At 39.9% G+C, this 17,008-nt stretch overlaps 1 protein-coding gene across 1 annotated transcript in view; it reads right to left on the bottom strand.

The window, feature by feature from the left end:
• ALK (ALK receptor tyrosine kinase) overlaps nucleotides 1-17,008 on the bottom strand; it is a 632,586-nt gene that overhangs the window by 438,416 nt on the left and 177,162 nt on the right. Inside the window, exon 2 of the mRNA XM_088145791.1 lies at nucleotides 5,681-5,800. Coding sequence (XP_088001917.1) covers nucleotides 5,681-5,800 — 120 coding nt within the window. The remainder of the gene's footprint in view (nucleotides 1-5,680; nucleotides 5,801-17,008) is intronic.

Consider the following 17,008-nt stretch of genomic DNA (forward strand, 5'->3'; position numbering starts at 1 on the left):
ACCTAGGAAATGCTGGCACAAAGTTGCCCTACCTGGTGTGGCCTCATCCATAAGGGCTGTCAAGCTTACAAAGCAAGGTGCACTGCTGAAGCACAACATAAGTACGAGCTGCAGTGCCTACACTTGTCTGTCCAACGTGTGCAAGAACATTCTGTGCCCGAATTGTCCTGATTAGTCATACACAGACACACCATATCTGGTCTTAACATGATTAAAAAAAGAAAAATAGTGTTCCATTCTTAATTGACAATGATGGATGAATAGCAACAACATTGTCCGAACTTGACCCTTTGCCAGAAAATAGCCATACTTAAATGGTTGCCATCAATGAGTTAATGGCAGAACAACAACCATTAGCAGTAAGTGTTACGGCTGTTGTTTTCTAGCCACTTATTCTATGTTAGGCAATGGCAAAAAACTCCAGTCAAGACATGATTATTGTTTTCTGTGGACTGTTCTTCGTATTATCTAAACTTATTAAGCTTTTTGAATTTGAACTGAAAGTCTGCATCTATCCTCAAATCTATTCAGCTGGCTTTTCCGTGTCCAATCTTTGAATCCCCTACATATTCACTGCCAAAGCTCATTGATTTGGCTTAAGAAATCTTATCAGTGCTATCTATTCTTTTTTTCACTGCTTAACCTATACTAACATAAACAGAATCTGGTTTTTTTTCTTGAAAGCTTAACTATCTTGCTACCAAGACAGAGCACCATTTCTCTCCCCCCCCCCCCCAATAATAGCACTTGCTTTATCCATAGACTGGTACCATCTTTGGCATGGGGTTATCTGCCACCTTTGGTTATCTGCCACCTTCTTGACTACTCAATTAAGTTTCTGAAGTAGAGCACGTCCAACACATGTTAATTGCTTTTGAGATCACAGTTTCAGTGATCAAAGGCCAAATTGTTACCTAAGCTCTTGAACTAATTATGATAGTTGGCTATTTTCAAATCTATTTTTAATCATACAGTTTGCAGCTTCAGAGTACCTAATAATGGATTACTATAATTCTTCATTTCAACTCTTATATCATGACTACTGCAGAGCTATTAAAAACACCTTAATAAGTTTCTGATTTATACCCACAAGGGTTGGGGAAATTTAGTCTCATGTAAGTTTTGAAATAAATTTGAGATTCTATAGTGTAGCCTTATCAAAATGGGGTTGAAGCCTTTTTGTGTTCTATCATTTTGAGATTAATGCTATAACTTGTTCTTGCTTGTTTGTTTAACATTTCTTTCTAAATCTATCAAGTTCATCCCATACTCTAAACTGTTTCTAGGGATTAAACTTTTGTACCCATGAAGCTATTTCACTCTTATTTCTTTAGTGCTTTCCTTCTATATTTGGCAAATGCTACCTCTCCCATCTCTCAGTCTTTTTTAACCTAAGATTAGATTATTTAGAAGGAATGTACTATGCCCATGCCATGAGATGGGCATGCTAACCAAACCATATTCTGAATGATTGCTTTTCATATGCTTTCATATTTATTTGGGTATAAGTGAAATAAATTTGTTAAACTGTTTTAATGTTCTTTCCCAAATGAATTCTTTTCCTTTCCTTATGTTCCAAGAGTGCTTAGTGAGCTAATTTTATTCCCCATTGTTTGTGAATTTGATTGCAACTTTTAGCTAATTTCCCCAAATTAGTAAATCAGAAATAACTATTTCCCTAGATAGTGAATTCAGCTCTGTATAAATTTGTTAAATGCATGCTGCACTTCATTAAAAAGCAAATTAAGCTCGTTCTTGGCTGTTCATATGTACATACTCTTCATATGTACATACCGTTCACTAGGGGTAGGGTCTGAGACACCTCAGGAGTTCACGGCTACCATGACAGCCATGGGCCTATCCCAGGTCATCCAGGGCCTGACATACGACAGTGACCACATAGTAGATTTGGTTTTCCTGTCAGAGCAGTGGTAATGTGATCTGGTATTAGGGAAACTTTTAGTATCCCCCTTGTTATGGTCAGATAACGGCCTGATTACCATGGGTTTCTCTGGTGCCACTATCCACCTCATGGAGGCAGAACCTGTTAGACCAGTCTGCCCCTGGTGATTGATGGACCCTGATGGGTTTCAGAGGGAGCTGGGGGTTGTTCCATCAGAAGCCTTGGTGGCCTCTTAGAATAGGAGGGCTGCTGAGGCCTTGGATCGGACCATGCCCATGCAATCTCTGCCCTCTCATGGATCCCATCATTCTCCATGGTTCACAGACAAATTGAAGAAGATGAAATGAGAAAAGAGATATTTAGAGTGCCGCTGGTGCATAATGAGTGATGAACTTGACCGAAATGGCTTAGAGCTGCTATTAAGGTCTACCTTGTGGCAGTAAGGGCAGCGAAGTGGCAATACTTCTCTGTCCTTATTGCATCCACAGATTTGTTTCAGGTGACTTGAGCCCTCTTGGGTAGAGGGCTGGGAGATCCTCTTACAGGGCCAGGCAGAGGAATTTGTTCAAGATCTGTTGGACAAAATCATCTGATCTCATTATCAGCTGAATGCCAGCCTTATTACAGGTCATAAGAAGGTGCCCAAGCAGTTTCTTGCCCTGTTATCTGGGATCAGTTTGAACCTGTTGGGCCTGAGGAACTGGACAGGGTTCTTAGGACTATAAGCTCAGCTACCTGCTGTTTAGACCCATGCCCCTCCTGGTTAGTTAAAGGTGCCCAGGGGGTGTCATGTGGATGAGTTCCAGCAGTGGTGAATTCTTCCTTGAGTGAGGGAGTTGTTCCTCTGCTTCTTAAGGAGGCATTGGTTCACCCTTTCCTCAAGAGACCATTGCTAGATCCCACCATATTGGACAATTTTCACCCAGTATCTCAACTACCCTTTTTGAAGAAGGTGGTCATGTAGCAGCAGGATTCAGGCTTGACTATGGGATGGAAATGGCATTGGTCACACTTTTAGATTATCTCTGGCAGGAGCAGGATGGAGGTTGTGCATCCATCCTTGCTCTTCTTGACCTCTCAGCAGCCTTTGATACCATCAGCCATGGTATCCTTCTGGACTGGCTTCAGGGATTGGGGTGGGTGGCACTGTACTGTGCTGGTTCTCTCCAGGATCGGTTCCAGTTGGTGGTGATTGAGGACAAGAGATCCTGCCCTCGGCCCCTACTTTGTGGGGTTCTATAGGGATCGGTGCTCTCACCTCTCCTTTATAACATCTACATGAAGCGGCTACGTGAGATCATCCATGGGGTGTGGTATCACCAGTATGCTGATGATACCCAATTATATCTTTCTGCCCCTGGTGAATTCAGTGATGCTGTTGATGCCCTATTCCAGTGTCTGGAGGCTGTAGTAGCCTAGATGGGGACCAACAGGCTTCAACTGAACCCTGGCAAAACTGAGTGGCTTTGGGTTTTGGGGCCCTCTGGTTCAGGAACAATGCCATTTTTGGTACTGGATGGGGTTGCACTGGCCCAAACAGACCCAGTGTCAATCTGGGGGTCCTCCTAGACTCGTGCCTTCTACTGGAAAAGCAGTGGCAATCATGGCTAGAAGGGCCCTTGCACAGCTTCATGTTGTGCACCAGTTGTACCCATTCCTGAACCAGGAGGCTCTGCTTACAGTCACTCATGCCCTGGTCACCTCCCAGATAGACTACTGCAATGCACTCTACATGGGGTTGCCCTTGAAGAGTATTTGGAAGCTTCAGCTGGTGCAAAATGCAGTGGCATGGGCAGTGGCATATGCATGCCCCTAAAACAGCACATATGACAGTCCTGCTCTGCAAGCTGCATTGGTTACCAGTTTGCTTCCAGGTGCAATTCAAGGTGTTGTTTTTGACCTTTAACACCATTCATGGCATGTAACTAGGTTATTTGAGGGACTACATCCACCCCTTGCATCTGCCCATCCCATTAGGTCTGGCAGAAGATTTATGCAGTAGGTCCTGTCTGCTAAGGAGTTTCATCTGGCAGGAGACAGGCTTTTTCTGCCGTGGACCCACCCTGTGGAACATGAGTCCCCCCGAGGGGAGACTGGCCCCATCCCTAATGGCCTTCAGGAAGACCCTTAAATCATGGTTGTGCCAACAGGCTTGGGGATCTCAAGATGGTGGTGAATTAGTGAGATGGCTTTATTGCCCATAATGGTAACTCTCTTTGATATTCCATTATTAGTAACTTGATTATGTTTTAATTGCTGAATTTTTAATTGTCAGTTTTTATGATTGTCTTTTTTATTGTATGCCACCCAGAGTCACAAATCTGTGAGATGGGTGGCTATATAAATATGATGTATAAATAAAATACCCATGTTCATATGTAACAGAAACTGGGTGGCCTCAATTACTATGTTTCTTTTCAGTAGAAAGTTATGATGTGCCAAATATTAGCTTTGCCAGAAATTCATCCTGTTAATGGAGATGGAATGATTTCAAAGGACAGCCAATGGAGGCAGGGCTCCTCCATTTTGTTTGGAATTTGGGGGAAGGTGTGAATTTTCTGGATGGGATGTTTCATTTAGATTTCTGCACTGAACAGTCAAACTAAACTGGATTCAGAGGCCCAAATGGCCCTTCCAACTTTTTGAATCTATGATTCTGTCTTTTCAATTTCTGCTCCCTGTCCTCAATTTCCCTCCTATTATTAACCTACAGAAGGCTTTTCCTTCCTCCATCTTATAAAGAGTAGGGAGGCTGTTTTAAATGTTTGCTTATTTGCTTGTTTGTTTGTTTGTTTGTTTGTTTATTTAAACGCAAGAAAAGACTACATACCAAGTACTGGCCACATACTAATCAAAATAAGGTGATCACCCTCTCTCCATCAAATCTCCCTCTCTCCCCCCCCCCTTTTTGCAGAGAGTAATGACTCCAGTGATCACCTGGAGTGCATTTGGCAAATCTATCAAATATAGTAAAATGAAATCAATGACTCATGCATTCAGTAGCATGTCAGAAAACTGTAAGAGGTTTGCTAATATCATCATTTTTCTTAAGACATATACATTCAAGTTAAATAGCCAGCATCATGGACGATAGTTAATATAGAATGAAAGCTTACTCAAAATCACATGGTTATGGTGAAAAAAAAAAAGAGTTAATGCTGACTATCATGTAATCAGTTTGGCCTATATCAGCTTCTCAGTGCCTTAAGAACTAGGACTGTGCAAAGTATTGGAAAGGGTGGTTTGAGAAGTACCCTTTACTAAACTTTTGAAAGCCATGAAAAGGTAGTGATCGATAAAACCTTAAGTTCTGGTGATCCCCAAAGTTCATCATTTAGAGCAAAGAAAGTGTCCTACCCTGACAAGAGCAACAAAAAATATCTAGCAAAATATCAGCTGGACTTCATTCACAATTCTTAATACAGCTGTGCACAGCATTGAAAGCAAAGCTGTTGCCCATGCATATGGGGAAGCCAAGCAATTGAACTTGCAGAAACTACCTCTGATAGCTCTCTAACAGTCATCTGGAGGTTTAGTAAAGTGACTAATAAAAGCTGTTAAAACAAAACAAAATAAAGTGTAGATTTTCATATTGTTTTCATACAAGTAAAGGTAATAAACACAAGCTTTAGCAATATGCTGAAAACTCATCTAAAATCATTAATGTTTCTGCCATACTTTTGAAAAAACACCTTTATCACTGGGATTGTTACCGCTGGCAATCCATTACATTAATATCAGTTCCAAATTACTAGGAAGGTAGAATGATGTACTTACAGTGCCGCCCTCTCGGAATGAAGGAAGAGGAGGAATCTTTCATCACCCAGGACAAGTTCCAGGCAGTGAAATCCAAAGAATGTGGGGGAGTGTTTGTTGGTGATTCTGGAATGCTGATATCTGCCAGTAAAATCAGAGGATCGTGATGCAAAAAGAATATACGGAAAGCACGTTTCACCTTTATTGATGTAAACATACCTTGTAGGTAAAACATCTACCTAAAATAAGTATCAATGCTGATTAATCAGCATTATTCAGTAGTTCAATCCAGAGTTTCTTATACACAGTTGTGTATCATAGTTTCTATTTATTTGTTAGAACAAATGATTCACACTGACTGCACTAATGAAGCTGAAACCTTTGTGGAAGTGCCCTTAGTCTAATTAAACTCAGTTAAGAATAATATTCTAATCAAAATACCAAATCAATTAGCATAATATGTAGTTTGAGCCTTAGCATTAATATACTGCAGTAATGTTGTCAGAATATATTTTGACAATGTCTGCATACTTTATTATATCTTATAAACTTTGTTCTCAAGTATCATGTAAGCATTGACATTGTAGACATGCAAATCATCTTATTCATTTTAATCTGATAGAAACTGAAACCTATAAAAATACTAAGATGTCACTTAGATGCCAATGTGGAATATGAGATGGATGCAGCTATAAGTCTAACTTGCATACAGACACATCTGCTCAGATGTTCAGTGACAAATATAATTCTCAGTAGGAATCTTTGATTTATACTAATTAATGAAATATACAAAACTCAGATATAATTCGAATATATTAAACTATGTCAGCATAGTTAATAGATACAAATATACATCATTTGGGAGAATGCAATATAACTGCCAGCATCAGAAATAATATCCACATACACATTCAGGATTATAATGCACAAAATATAAGTTACTTTTAATGGAGTTTACAAAACTGCAAGCAATATCCCTGTGGCTGAAATTGTAACTTCTAGGAATAAGATTGTTTCAGTGTTTCTCACTTCTTGCTTTATTTTTAGTCTCTTGAGATCTAGCACATAAAGTAGATTCCTTCACACTGTGCTGCATTTCAGTGCCATAAATTTGCCATACAAGCCCTTAGGGATTACCCCAGTTTTTGCCAGTTTAGTGTCTCCCAGCTGTGCAGAGACTACAACTCCACAAATGATTGGTTTATATAGTCCCAAAAGAGCCGGAGGACACCAAGCTAAGAAAAAGCAGCTTATCCTTTGACAATGCTCTCTTATTGGCTGTAGAAGCTGTTTTCATCCACTCAGTATCTATCTATCTATCTATCTATCTATCTATCTATCTATCTATCTATCTATCTATCTATCCATCCATCCATCCATCCATCCATCCATCCATCCATCCATCCAGGTAACCCAATAAGACAGTGCCCTAGTCACCGATTATGATTTGTCCCATTCAGAATCAAGGCTTTGGTGAATCTGAGCCACTTTATCAGCAAAGTGCTGTGCAGATTTGTCACAGTGGCCAGATGGAAGATCTTCGTGTTGTCTCTTCCCCAAAAGGGAGTAAGTTACTTTAAATAAGGCTGTTAAATGACAGCCTGCTGCCACAGTAAGGTTTGCCTCCCTTATCATCACAATGTAGGCTGAAACATGGGTGCAAACCCATGCTTATTCGGATTGGCTCCTTGTCTTCCTGTACCAGTACTCCAGGCATCATTTCTGGAGTTTCATTTCCCAAAGGGCCTCAGAACCAAGTTGCCAATTGGAATTGATCTTCAGGAAGAGGCTGCTCGAAGTCAATGTTGTCCAGTGTCTGATGTGCTTCCTGTTGCCAGTTGTGTAACAGACAGTGGAAGAACTGCCAGCCAGAAAGCTAGGAAACTCCCCAAACACCTGCTGGAAACCAAGTGGTTCCACCAAATGGGTCCCACTGTTCTGCATAGATCATGGGTGGTTCTGAATTGTAACCAGATCAGGGAATGATCTGACCAAGGCAACAGGGTGATGGAAATCCCCTCCTTCTCCAGATCATCAAACAACTGCCTAGAGACAAATACAAGATCCAGTTTGTGACAGCCAATATGAATTGGTCCCAAGATCACATGAGACACACCTATGGTTGCTAGGAGGACATGAACTTCTGAGTCTTGTTAGACACAGTCCCCAGGGTGCACAGATTAAAATCCCCTAGTACTAAAAGATGGGAGTTCTCCATTACTAACCTAGACACCAGCTCCAGCAGCTTGGGGGATGGGGATATCCTGTCAAGCAACAGGGCAGTTGGTAATCTAGCTTATTTCTACAGCCGAGTCCAACATAAAGGCACCCCTCCCTAATTATCTCAAGATCAGCATTCTGTCTCTGTCTCTGACCCAAAAACCTGGTGAGCCAGATCTCTGTCAAGGCAACGTTGTCACACTCACATAACCAGATTAATAATCCATGCCAGGTCTGCTGCTTCTACCAACACCAAGTCATGGTTGAAGGAGCCTTAATGCAAACAATCTGGTGTTAGTCATCAACATTTTAAGACTAATGCCAGCAACTGGTCCACAGGATACAGTAACAGGGTCAAAGGTTAAGATCACCACAAGATTGGAGGTATTCCTTTTCCTGGAAAGGCCTACCCAATGCCCCCTGCCATAGCTTTTGCAGCTCTATAGTATAGAAATATGGCCAGTACTTCTTTCTTCTTGTTGAGGACAACTCATCCTTCCACAACTTTAAATGCAGGAAACATGAGAAAGATGTGAAAAAGATGCCATTAGAGCAATTAACTTCTGATTTCTCACTTAACTCCTTCAAACTGGTATTTATCCTTGAAATGACACTTAACAAATATCCTTATCTTTAATATTGACTCAGCCATGTATATATCCACATACTTTTCTACCATCAAGCTAGACATATAGGCTGTTTTTGTAAACTATGATTGTCCATAGTTACACAAAGTAAGCTTAACCAGGATTTAAGGAATCAACTTATTTTCTTGGATTTGCATTTCATGTTTGACCATAAACTAATGACAATGACTGGGTTTCCATAACTGCTAGCCTGAAAAATAGTTAGCTAGTTTGTAGCTTAGAATGTTGGGTAAATCCAGCTATCTTTGCATAAAACCATTTATAACAATGTAAAGAAACCTAACTTGGCATAATTAGCCCTCACTCCCATTGTTAGGTTCAACTTCTGTCTTTAATGACTAGCTAGAAGGGAAGCTTCTGTAAGATGGAGAAGTACAGTGGCAGCAGGGCTTCAGAGAACCTGGAAACCCTCCCTACATATGTGTCGTTCCTATGTTTCTGTTTGTATAATGTTTTTCATTTACCAAAGACTGAACTTAGGAGATAAAAGCTGACTTTGATTTTTCAGTTCAGTGCTGACATTAAGAACAGATTCTCAAGTTTAACCATGCAATGGTGTACAAAGGATGGGAGAACTCACACAGGAAAGCCTCAGAGGGAGCCCTTTTGTAACGCAACATAAGAACAAGTGGATATATGTAGAGAAGGGCTGGATTCGGAAGTGCATACTTTACTGGCACAGGAAGATTTCTATCCTTCTCCAGCCTGGTGCTTCCATCCAGCACATACAGTATAAGGGAACCAAATTAGTGAAGTCTGGTTAATCCTATAACAGTGGGATTCATGCCTACTGACAGAAGCAATAGTTTGACTGCTACAGAAAGGCAATAATCAGAGCATTTCATAATTGGATATAAAAGGATAAAATATACTCAAGGATCTGTGTAGCTTAGAACCTCATTCTTTACTTTTAACAAAAAGACAATATTCAAAGGTCAAAATATATGAATCCTTCACAATTAAACCATTTTCTGAGAAAGCTACTTGGTAAAATGTTTATATCTACTGTCCTAGCAATGAGATATCTCAGTGAAATATTAATCCAGAACTGAATATGAACAATTAGATAGAAAAGGCTATGGAGAGACGTATGTTTGCTTCAGCTTCAGTCATCTTCCCAGATCATGCTGAGCTAAAATTTTATCAACAACTTTTGACAGTATTTCATATTCTTTGATGAAGAAATTTGAAATTGCTTGTATGAAGGCAGGTAGAGGTAGGACTGCAACTTCACTGCCAGATAAGTAGATTGACACTCTCTCACAGTAGGGCGTGTATTTTAAGCCCCATACCATTGAATAATGAAATGCAAAATAGTAACATTTGCATTCAGATTCCTTTTCATTGTGCTATTTTCAGTGGGATACACAATTTTTCACATAATATTCCAGTATGTGATATTATATTCTTGGTTGCCTTGCAACAGGGAAGGATTCTATCTTGCTTCTCCCAAACAGTACCAAATAGAGGAAACAGAAGCTGGGATCACCTTGCAAAAACGGCAAGAAGGGAAAACCGATTCTTTTTCTTAGGAACATTTTTATATTCCTTGCAAAGGCAATGGCCAAAGAGAAAGCCAAACTTCACACAAACACACACAAAGCTTCTCAGTATTCCACATCTAATAGGTCTGCAAGTCAAAGGAGAAACATACTTTTAATATCCAAATACATTTCCCCTGTGAGAAATGTTGGCAACAGCTGGCAAAATATTCTGCCCGGGCTGCAAGCTACTTTGTCCTCCCATTTGACTCTTCCCCTGCTCCTGTGTCCTCTCACCTTTCGGTTCCAGGAAAGCAATTGCCAACTGCTTTCCTTCCCGGAGAAAGAGAGGATAATTGTTAACAGTCAAGAGTTGGCTAAGACACAGTAAACCTTGGAGACAATATGTAAATTCTCTATAAATTTAAATTAAATTCTTTTATAGCAGTATCATTTTTGTCATTTCTGTCTTAAGGAAAAATAAGAGCCAAACACTGCTTTCAAATATTTAAAGACTAGTATTGTGAAAGTGTTGAAAACATTTTGTTAGTAGTATGCTTGTAATGCTACGTAACTTCAGGTATTCAGTATACATGCTCTGCGAGTCTTTGGTTGGTTGTATCCATTTACTTGTATCCAATGAATATTTGCATCCTTTAACAGTTTCTGTTTTCCTCTGTGACAAGTTTCTTCTACTCCCAGACTTCAGTGTCAGAGGAGCTAAAACAAGCATGAAAAAATTTTGGCTCTGCTCTCTCCAGTGCTTCTCAGATCAATAAATGGGAGACTGAAACCTTTGTAATTTGTAGAAAGAAGGGCATCCATGAATGTGAAATAAATTTACCATGGATTTCAGTGGCAATAATGTGATATCTACCAAAGTGGACTGGGTTGGCATATTTGAATGGACTCTATTAGCATCTCTGGTTTTGAATAAAAAACATCTGTTAATCTTCTGTAATTCACTTTTGTAAATAACAATGATAAACCTAGCAGACTGGAATACTGCTCTACTAGTAAAATATACAGGATTTATACTGACATAATTAATTGTGGTTAATCTCCTATTGCTCAAAGGGGAAAGTAAATTAAAATATTTTTCTCATATGGAGGGTTTTTCCATTATTATGGGATAATTCTTTCAATTAGTAATGGAATGCTGGCCTTTATGAAGATATAAAATTTGACATATGGAATCAGATCTTTGTCCCATGGTCTATACAGCATTTTTCTGACTTCTACAAATAGTTAAGTATTTTCTCAGTATTTGCTGCAACATTCCTGTAAAATAGCTCAGGATATTAATCATGTATTATAGGATAGCATATATCTTTTAGGACTGACTGTGAATAATAAAGGTAAGAGCAGTAAAAAAAAAATATGTTGCAGAATAGTGCTTGGCAGGGTAGCAATAAAGGCTTTGGGAAACATATTCAGGTAACATGACATATCTATACATACAAAGATCAGAATTATGAGAGAATGATTTTCCCTGTGACATTTTATAGAAGAAGCAGGATAAAAAGAGTGTTGATGCTTTTAAATTTTGGTGTTTTACAACTGATGGATAGCCAAGAAAACAAGCAAATGGAACCCAGAACAAATTAATCCAGACTTCCAACTCAAGGGAATAATGACCAGGCTCAAATTATCCTCCTTTGGACACATTATACAAAGACCCAACTCCTTTGAGAAGTCTATAATCTGGGAAAGGTAGAAGGAAAAAGAAGAGAAGTACAACCAGAAGCAATATGGTGGAAACTATTGGAGAATACTAAGTTGAAGAAAGCTGTTATACACAATGTGGTAAACTTAATACTTTGGAGATGTGCATATTTCTAACTCCTAGGAAATAAATTCAAAACTTTTGTAAAAAAAAATGGCCATAGTTAAATTTCAGTTTATTTTGTTAAGCATCGTTGTAAATCTATCCTTTGAATAATGAGTTTGTGCAGTGTGAAAGATATAGGAAGTAGCTATTTTAAATAGCCCCTTCATGGATCACTGCCTTGTCGTGGCGAAGGGGCTTGCGTAACTCAGTGAAGCCATGAGCTATACCGTGCAGGGCCACCCAAGACGGACAGGTCATGACAGACAGTTCTGACAAAATGTGGTCCACTGGAGAAGGAAATGGCAACCCACTCCAGTATCCGTGCCAAGAAAACCCCTTGGACAATGTTAAAAGGCTAAAAGATATGACACCGGAAGATGAGCCCCTCAGGTCGGAAGGTGTCCAATATGCTACTGGGGAAGAGCGGAGGGCATTTCCAAGTAGCTCCAGAAAGAGTGAAGCGGCTGGGCCAAAGCCGAAAGGACGTTCAGCTGTGGATGTATCTGGAAGCGAAAAGAAGGTCCGATGCTATAAAGAACAATATTGTATAGGTACCTGGAATGTAAGATCTATGAACCAAGGCAAGCTGGATGTGGTCAAACAGGAGATGACAAGATTGAACGTCGACATCTTGGGAATCAGCGACTTGAAATGGACGGGAATGGGTGAATTTAATTCGGGTGACCATTATATCTACTACTGTGGGCAAGAAACCCTTAGAAGAAATGGAGTTGCACTCACAGTCAATAAGAGAGTGGGAAAGGCAGTAATGGAGTACAACCTCAAAAACGACAGAATGATCTCAGTGCGTATCCAAGGCAAACCATTCAATATCACAGTCATCCAAGTCTATGCCCCAACCACTGACGCTGAAGAAGCTGAAGTTGACCGGTTCTATGAAGACCTACAACACCTTCTAGAACTAGCACCAAAAAAAGATGTCCTTTTCATCATAGGGGATTGGAATGCTAAAGTAGGAAGTCAAGGAGTAATCGGAATAACAGGCAAGTTTGGCCTTGGAGCACAAAATGAAGCAGGGCAAAGGCTAATAGAATTCTGTCAAGAGAACAAGCTAGTCATAGCAAACACTCTTTTCCAACAACACAAGAGACGACTCTACACATGGACATCACCAGATGGTCAATACCGAAACCAGATTGATTACATACTTTGCAGCCAAAGATGGAGAAGCTCTATACAGACAGCAAAAACAAGACCAGGAGCTGACTGTGGCTCAGATCATGAGCTTCTTATTGCAAAATTTAGGCTTAAATTGAAGAATGTAGGGAAAACCACTAGACCACTCAGGTATGACTTAGATCATATTCCTTGTGAGTATACAGTGAAGGTGATGAATAGATTTAGAGGATTAGATTTGGTAGACAGAATGCCTGAAGAACTATGGACGGAGGTCTGTAACATTGTACATGAGGCAGCAACTAAAACCATCCCAAGGAAAAAGAAATGCAAGAAAGCAAAATGGCTGTCTGATGAGGCATTACAAATAGCTGTGAAAAGAAGGAATGTGAAAAGCAAGGGTGAAAGGGAAAGATATAAGCAACTGAATGCAGATTTCCAGAGAATAGCAAGGAGAGATAAGAAGGCCTTCTTAAATGAACAATGCAAAGAAATTGAGGAAAATAATACAATGGGGAAGACTAGAGATCTCTTCAAGAAAATTGGAGATATCAAAGGAACGTTTAGTGCAAAGATGGGCATGATAAAGGACAAAAAAGGCAGGGACCTAACAGAAGCAGAAGAGATTAAGAAGAGGTGGCAAGAATACACAGAAGAACTATACAAGAAAGATCTTAATGTCCCTGATGTCCACCCTGGTGTGGTCACTGACCTTGAGCCAGACATCCTAGAGACTGAAGTCAAGTGGGCCTTAGGAAGCATTGCTAACAACAAAGCTAGTGGAGATGACAGTATTCCAGCTGAGTTATTTAAAATACTAAAAGATGATGGTGTTAAAGTGCTGCACTCAATATGCCAGCAAGTTTGGAAAACGCAACAGTGGCCACGGGATTGGAAAAGGTCAGTTTACGTTCCAATTCCAAAGAAGGGCAATGCCAAAGAATGCTCAAACTATCGCACAATTGCACTCATTTCACATGCTAGCAAGGTTATGCTCAAAATCCTACAAGCTAGGCTTCAGCAGTACGTGAACCGAGAACTACCGGCTGTACAAGCTGGGTTTCGAAGAGGCAGAGGAACTAGAGATCAAATTGCCAACATTCGCTGGATCATGGAGAAAGCACGAGAGTTCCAGAAAAACATCTACTTCTGCTTCATTGACTATGCAAAAGCCTTCGATTGTGTGGATCACAACAAACTGTGGCAAATTCTTAAAGAGATTGGGGTACCAGACCATCTCACCTGTCTCCTGAGAAATCTGTATGCGGGCCAAGAAGCAACAGTTAGAACCGGTCACGGAACAACCGATTGGTTCAAAATAGGGAAAGGAGTACGACAAGGCTGTATACTGTCACCCTGCTTATTTAACCTATATGCAGAGTACATCATGAGAAATGCCAGGCTGGAAGAATCACAAGCCGGAATTAAGATTGCAGGGAGAATCATAAATAACCTCAGATATGCAGACGATACCACCCTAATGGCAGAAAGTGAAGAAGAACTAGAGCCTCTTGATGAGGGTGAAAGAGGAGAGTACGAAAGCTGGCTTGAAACTCAACATTAAAAAAACTAAGATCATGGCATCTGGACCCATCAATTCCTGGCAAATAGAAGGGGTAGAAATGGAAGCAGTAACAGACTTCATTTATTTGGGCTCCAAGATCACCACAGACGGAGACTGCAGCCATGAAATTAAAAGACGCTTGCTCCTTGGGAGGAAAGCTATGGCAAACCTAGATAGCATATTAAAAAGCAGAGATGTCACCTTGCCGACAAAGATCCGCATAGTCAAAGCTATGGTTTTTCCAGTAGTAATGTATGGCTGTGAGAGCTGGACCATAAAGAAGGCTGAGCACTGAAGAATTGATGCCTTTGAACTGTGGTGCTGGAGAAGACTCTTAAGAGTCCCCTGGACTGCTAGGAGGTGAAACCAGTCAATCTTAAAGGAAATCAACCCTGATTGCTCATTGGAAGGACTGATAATGAAGCTCAAGCTCAGATACTTTGGTCACCTAATGCGAAGAGAGGGGTCTTTGGAAAAGACCCTGATGCTGGGAAAGATTGAAGGCAAAAGGAGAAGAGAATGGCAGAGGATGAGATGGTTAGATAGCATCACTGAAGCAATGAGCGTGAAACTGAGCAAACTCAGGGAGGCAGTGAAGGACAGGAAGGCCTGGCGCAATATGGTTCATGGGGTCACGAAGAGTCGGACACGACTTAACGACTGAACAACAATTTTAAATAGATTTAAAGTGCTAAACATCAATTATAGTTTCAAGGTTTTTTGTCCTATTCCACTCAATTATATAGACAACCTAAGGGGTGTGTGTGTGTGTGTGTTTGTGTGTATAAAATAAAATTACTCTCAAGTAGTTGTTTAAATAAAGGCCGGAGATTTGTGGTAAAAGTATTTCTGTATTTCTATATTCATTTTCCACATGAATGATTCCAAGAATGGCTTTAGAAATAGAATATCTGCAGGTACAATATATTTCAAAAAAGCTGAATTACAAGAATCGTTTTATCAGGTCAGGGGTACAGAATTTTTGCTTGTGTAACAGAAATGTAAACCTCTAATTTCCATATGGATCTTTACTAGTATCCATGGGCCATATTTTATTTAGCTCGACTATGATTTTGGCCTGACCCAGATCTACTTCCTTAGTATGCTGTACAAATCCATCACTGAGACCTTTTCACTGAAGCACCTTGCAGAAGATCCCCAATTCATTGCTGCTGAGAGGTGCTGGACAGCCTGCTTAAAGCACTGAGGCGTGGCTCTGGTAGTTATGTGGAATAAGATAGCTCTGAGCTCCTTTTTTTTTTTTTTTTTTTGCCTCAGGAAAACTCTCTTCATTCTGTCCTCCCTTGCTGGAAATGAGCATTACTGTAACTGTGCATTACAACCATTGTGCATGCAAGTGAGAAATGACTATCCCTGGCTGTGTCCATGCTAGATGTGCACATGACAGAGTGTGCAAGTAAATGTATACATGATGACAAGCTTCTACTTAGCTCAGAAAGTTCTTTGTCCCTAATTTGGCTCGGCTTTTAATTTGGAAGGTTCCCACAAAATAATGTATATTTAAAAAAAAATTATTAATATTTTACCTTTCCTCCTAGAGCTCCAGGTAGCTTGCACAAAGATTTCTCTTCATTTTATCCTTATAACAACAGCCCTGTGAGGTAGGTTGGGCTGATAGAAAGAGAAACCGTTATTAATTTTCTAAGCTTCTAAAAATCAGACTCTTCCAGAAGCTTATGAAGAGTGAGCAGATGCCCCTTAATGATTGGTTTACTATTACTATTAATTTTTAAACTATATTTTTGGTAAGCTTTCTTTCTAACAATATATTATTGCTATGCCTTTTTAACCACCCAGAGTTATTTGACTAAGATGGGTGGCCGTATACATTTGCAAAATAAATACATGCTTCTACTTTTCTTATTTTAATTATTTATCATGGATATTTGAGTTATATTGTTGAGTGTGATTTTGCTTGTGTGAACTGCCAAGAGTCTAGTCTGATTGAGCAATGTACAAATTGAATAAATAAATAATGCCATCCAAGAAGTTTCCAGGGCAAATGGTGAACTTTCATAATTAAAATAAATGGTTTGGAGGCCTTGGGCCCTTAGGTAAGAGCATCATGGGAGTGTGGAGAGATAAGGGCTAGAATAAGTTTCACTTCATAGCAGTCCACTAGCTTGGTCCTAATATTCTGGTGATCAGCCTGCTTCAGCCTGTTTTTCTCCAAAGCCTTGAACCTGAATCTCCCTTGTCCTAGTCCAACACCTTAATTACTATACCACTTGTCTCACAGTTAAAAGAAGGATCAAGCATATTTCTCATTCTATATTGATTATCAGAAACTATGAGTGGGTGGGAAAGAACAAGATTGCAGTTCTGTCTCTCAAAAGCTATATATGCTTGCAGATTGCAGGAATAAATCCTATACTTCATAGCACTACACACATGTCAGTTCTGTGTATGTGTATGTGATCAGGAGCAGTATGTTAATAGATCACACAT

The sequence above is a fragment of the Python bivittatus genome, unplaced genomic scaffold (genome assembly GCF_059951505.1).
Source record: "Python bivittatus isolate LINGU-HERP-01145 unplaced genomic scaffold, Pbiv_v1 ctg000020_np1212, whole genome shotgun sequence".
NCBI classification, from domain to species: domain Eukaryota; kingdom Metazoa; phylum Chordata; class Lepidosauria; order Squamata; family Pythonidae; genus Python; species Python bivittatus.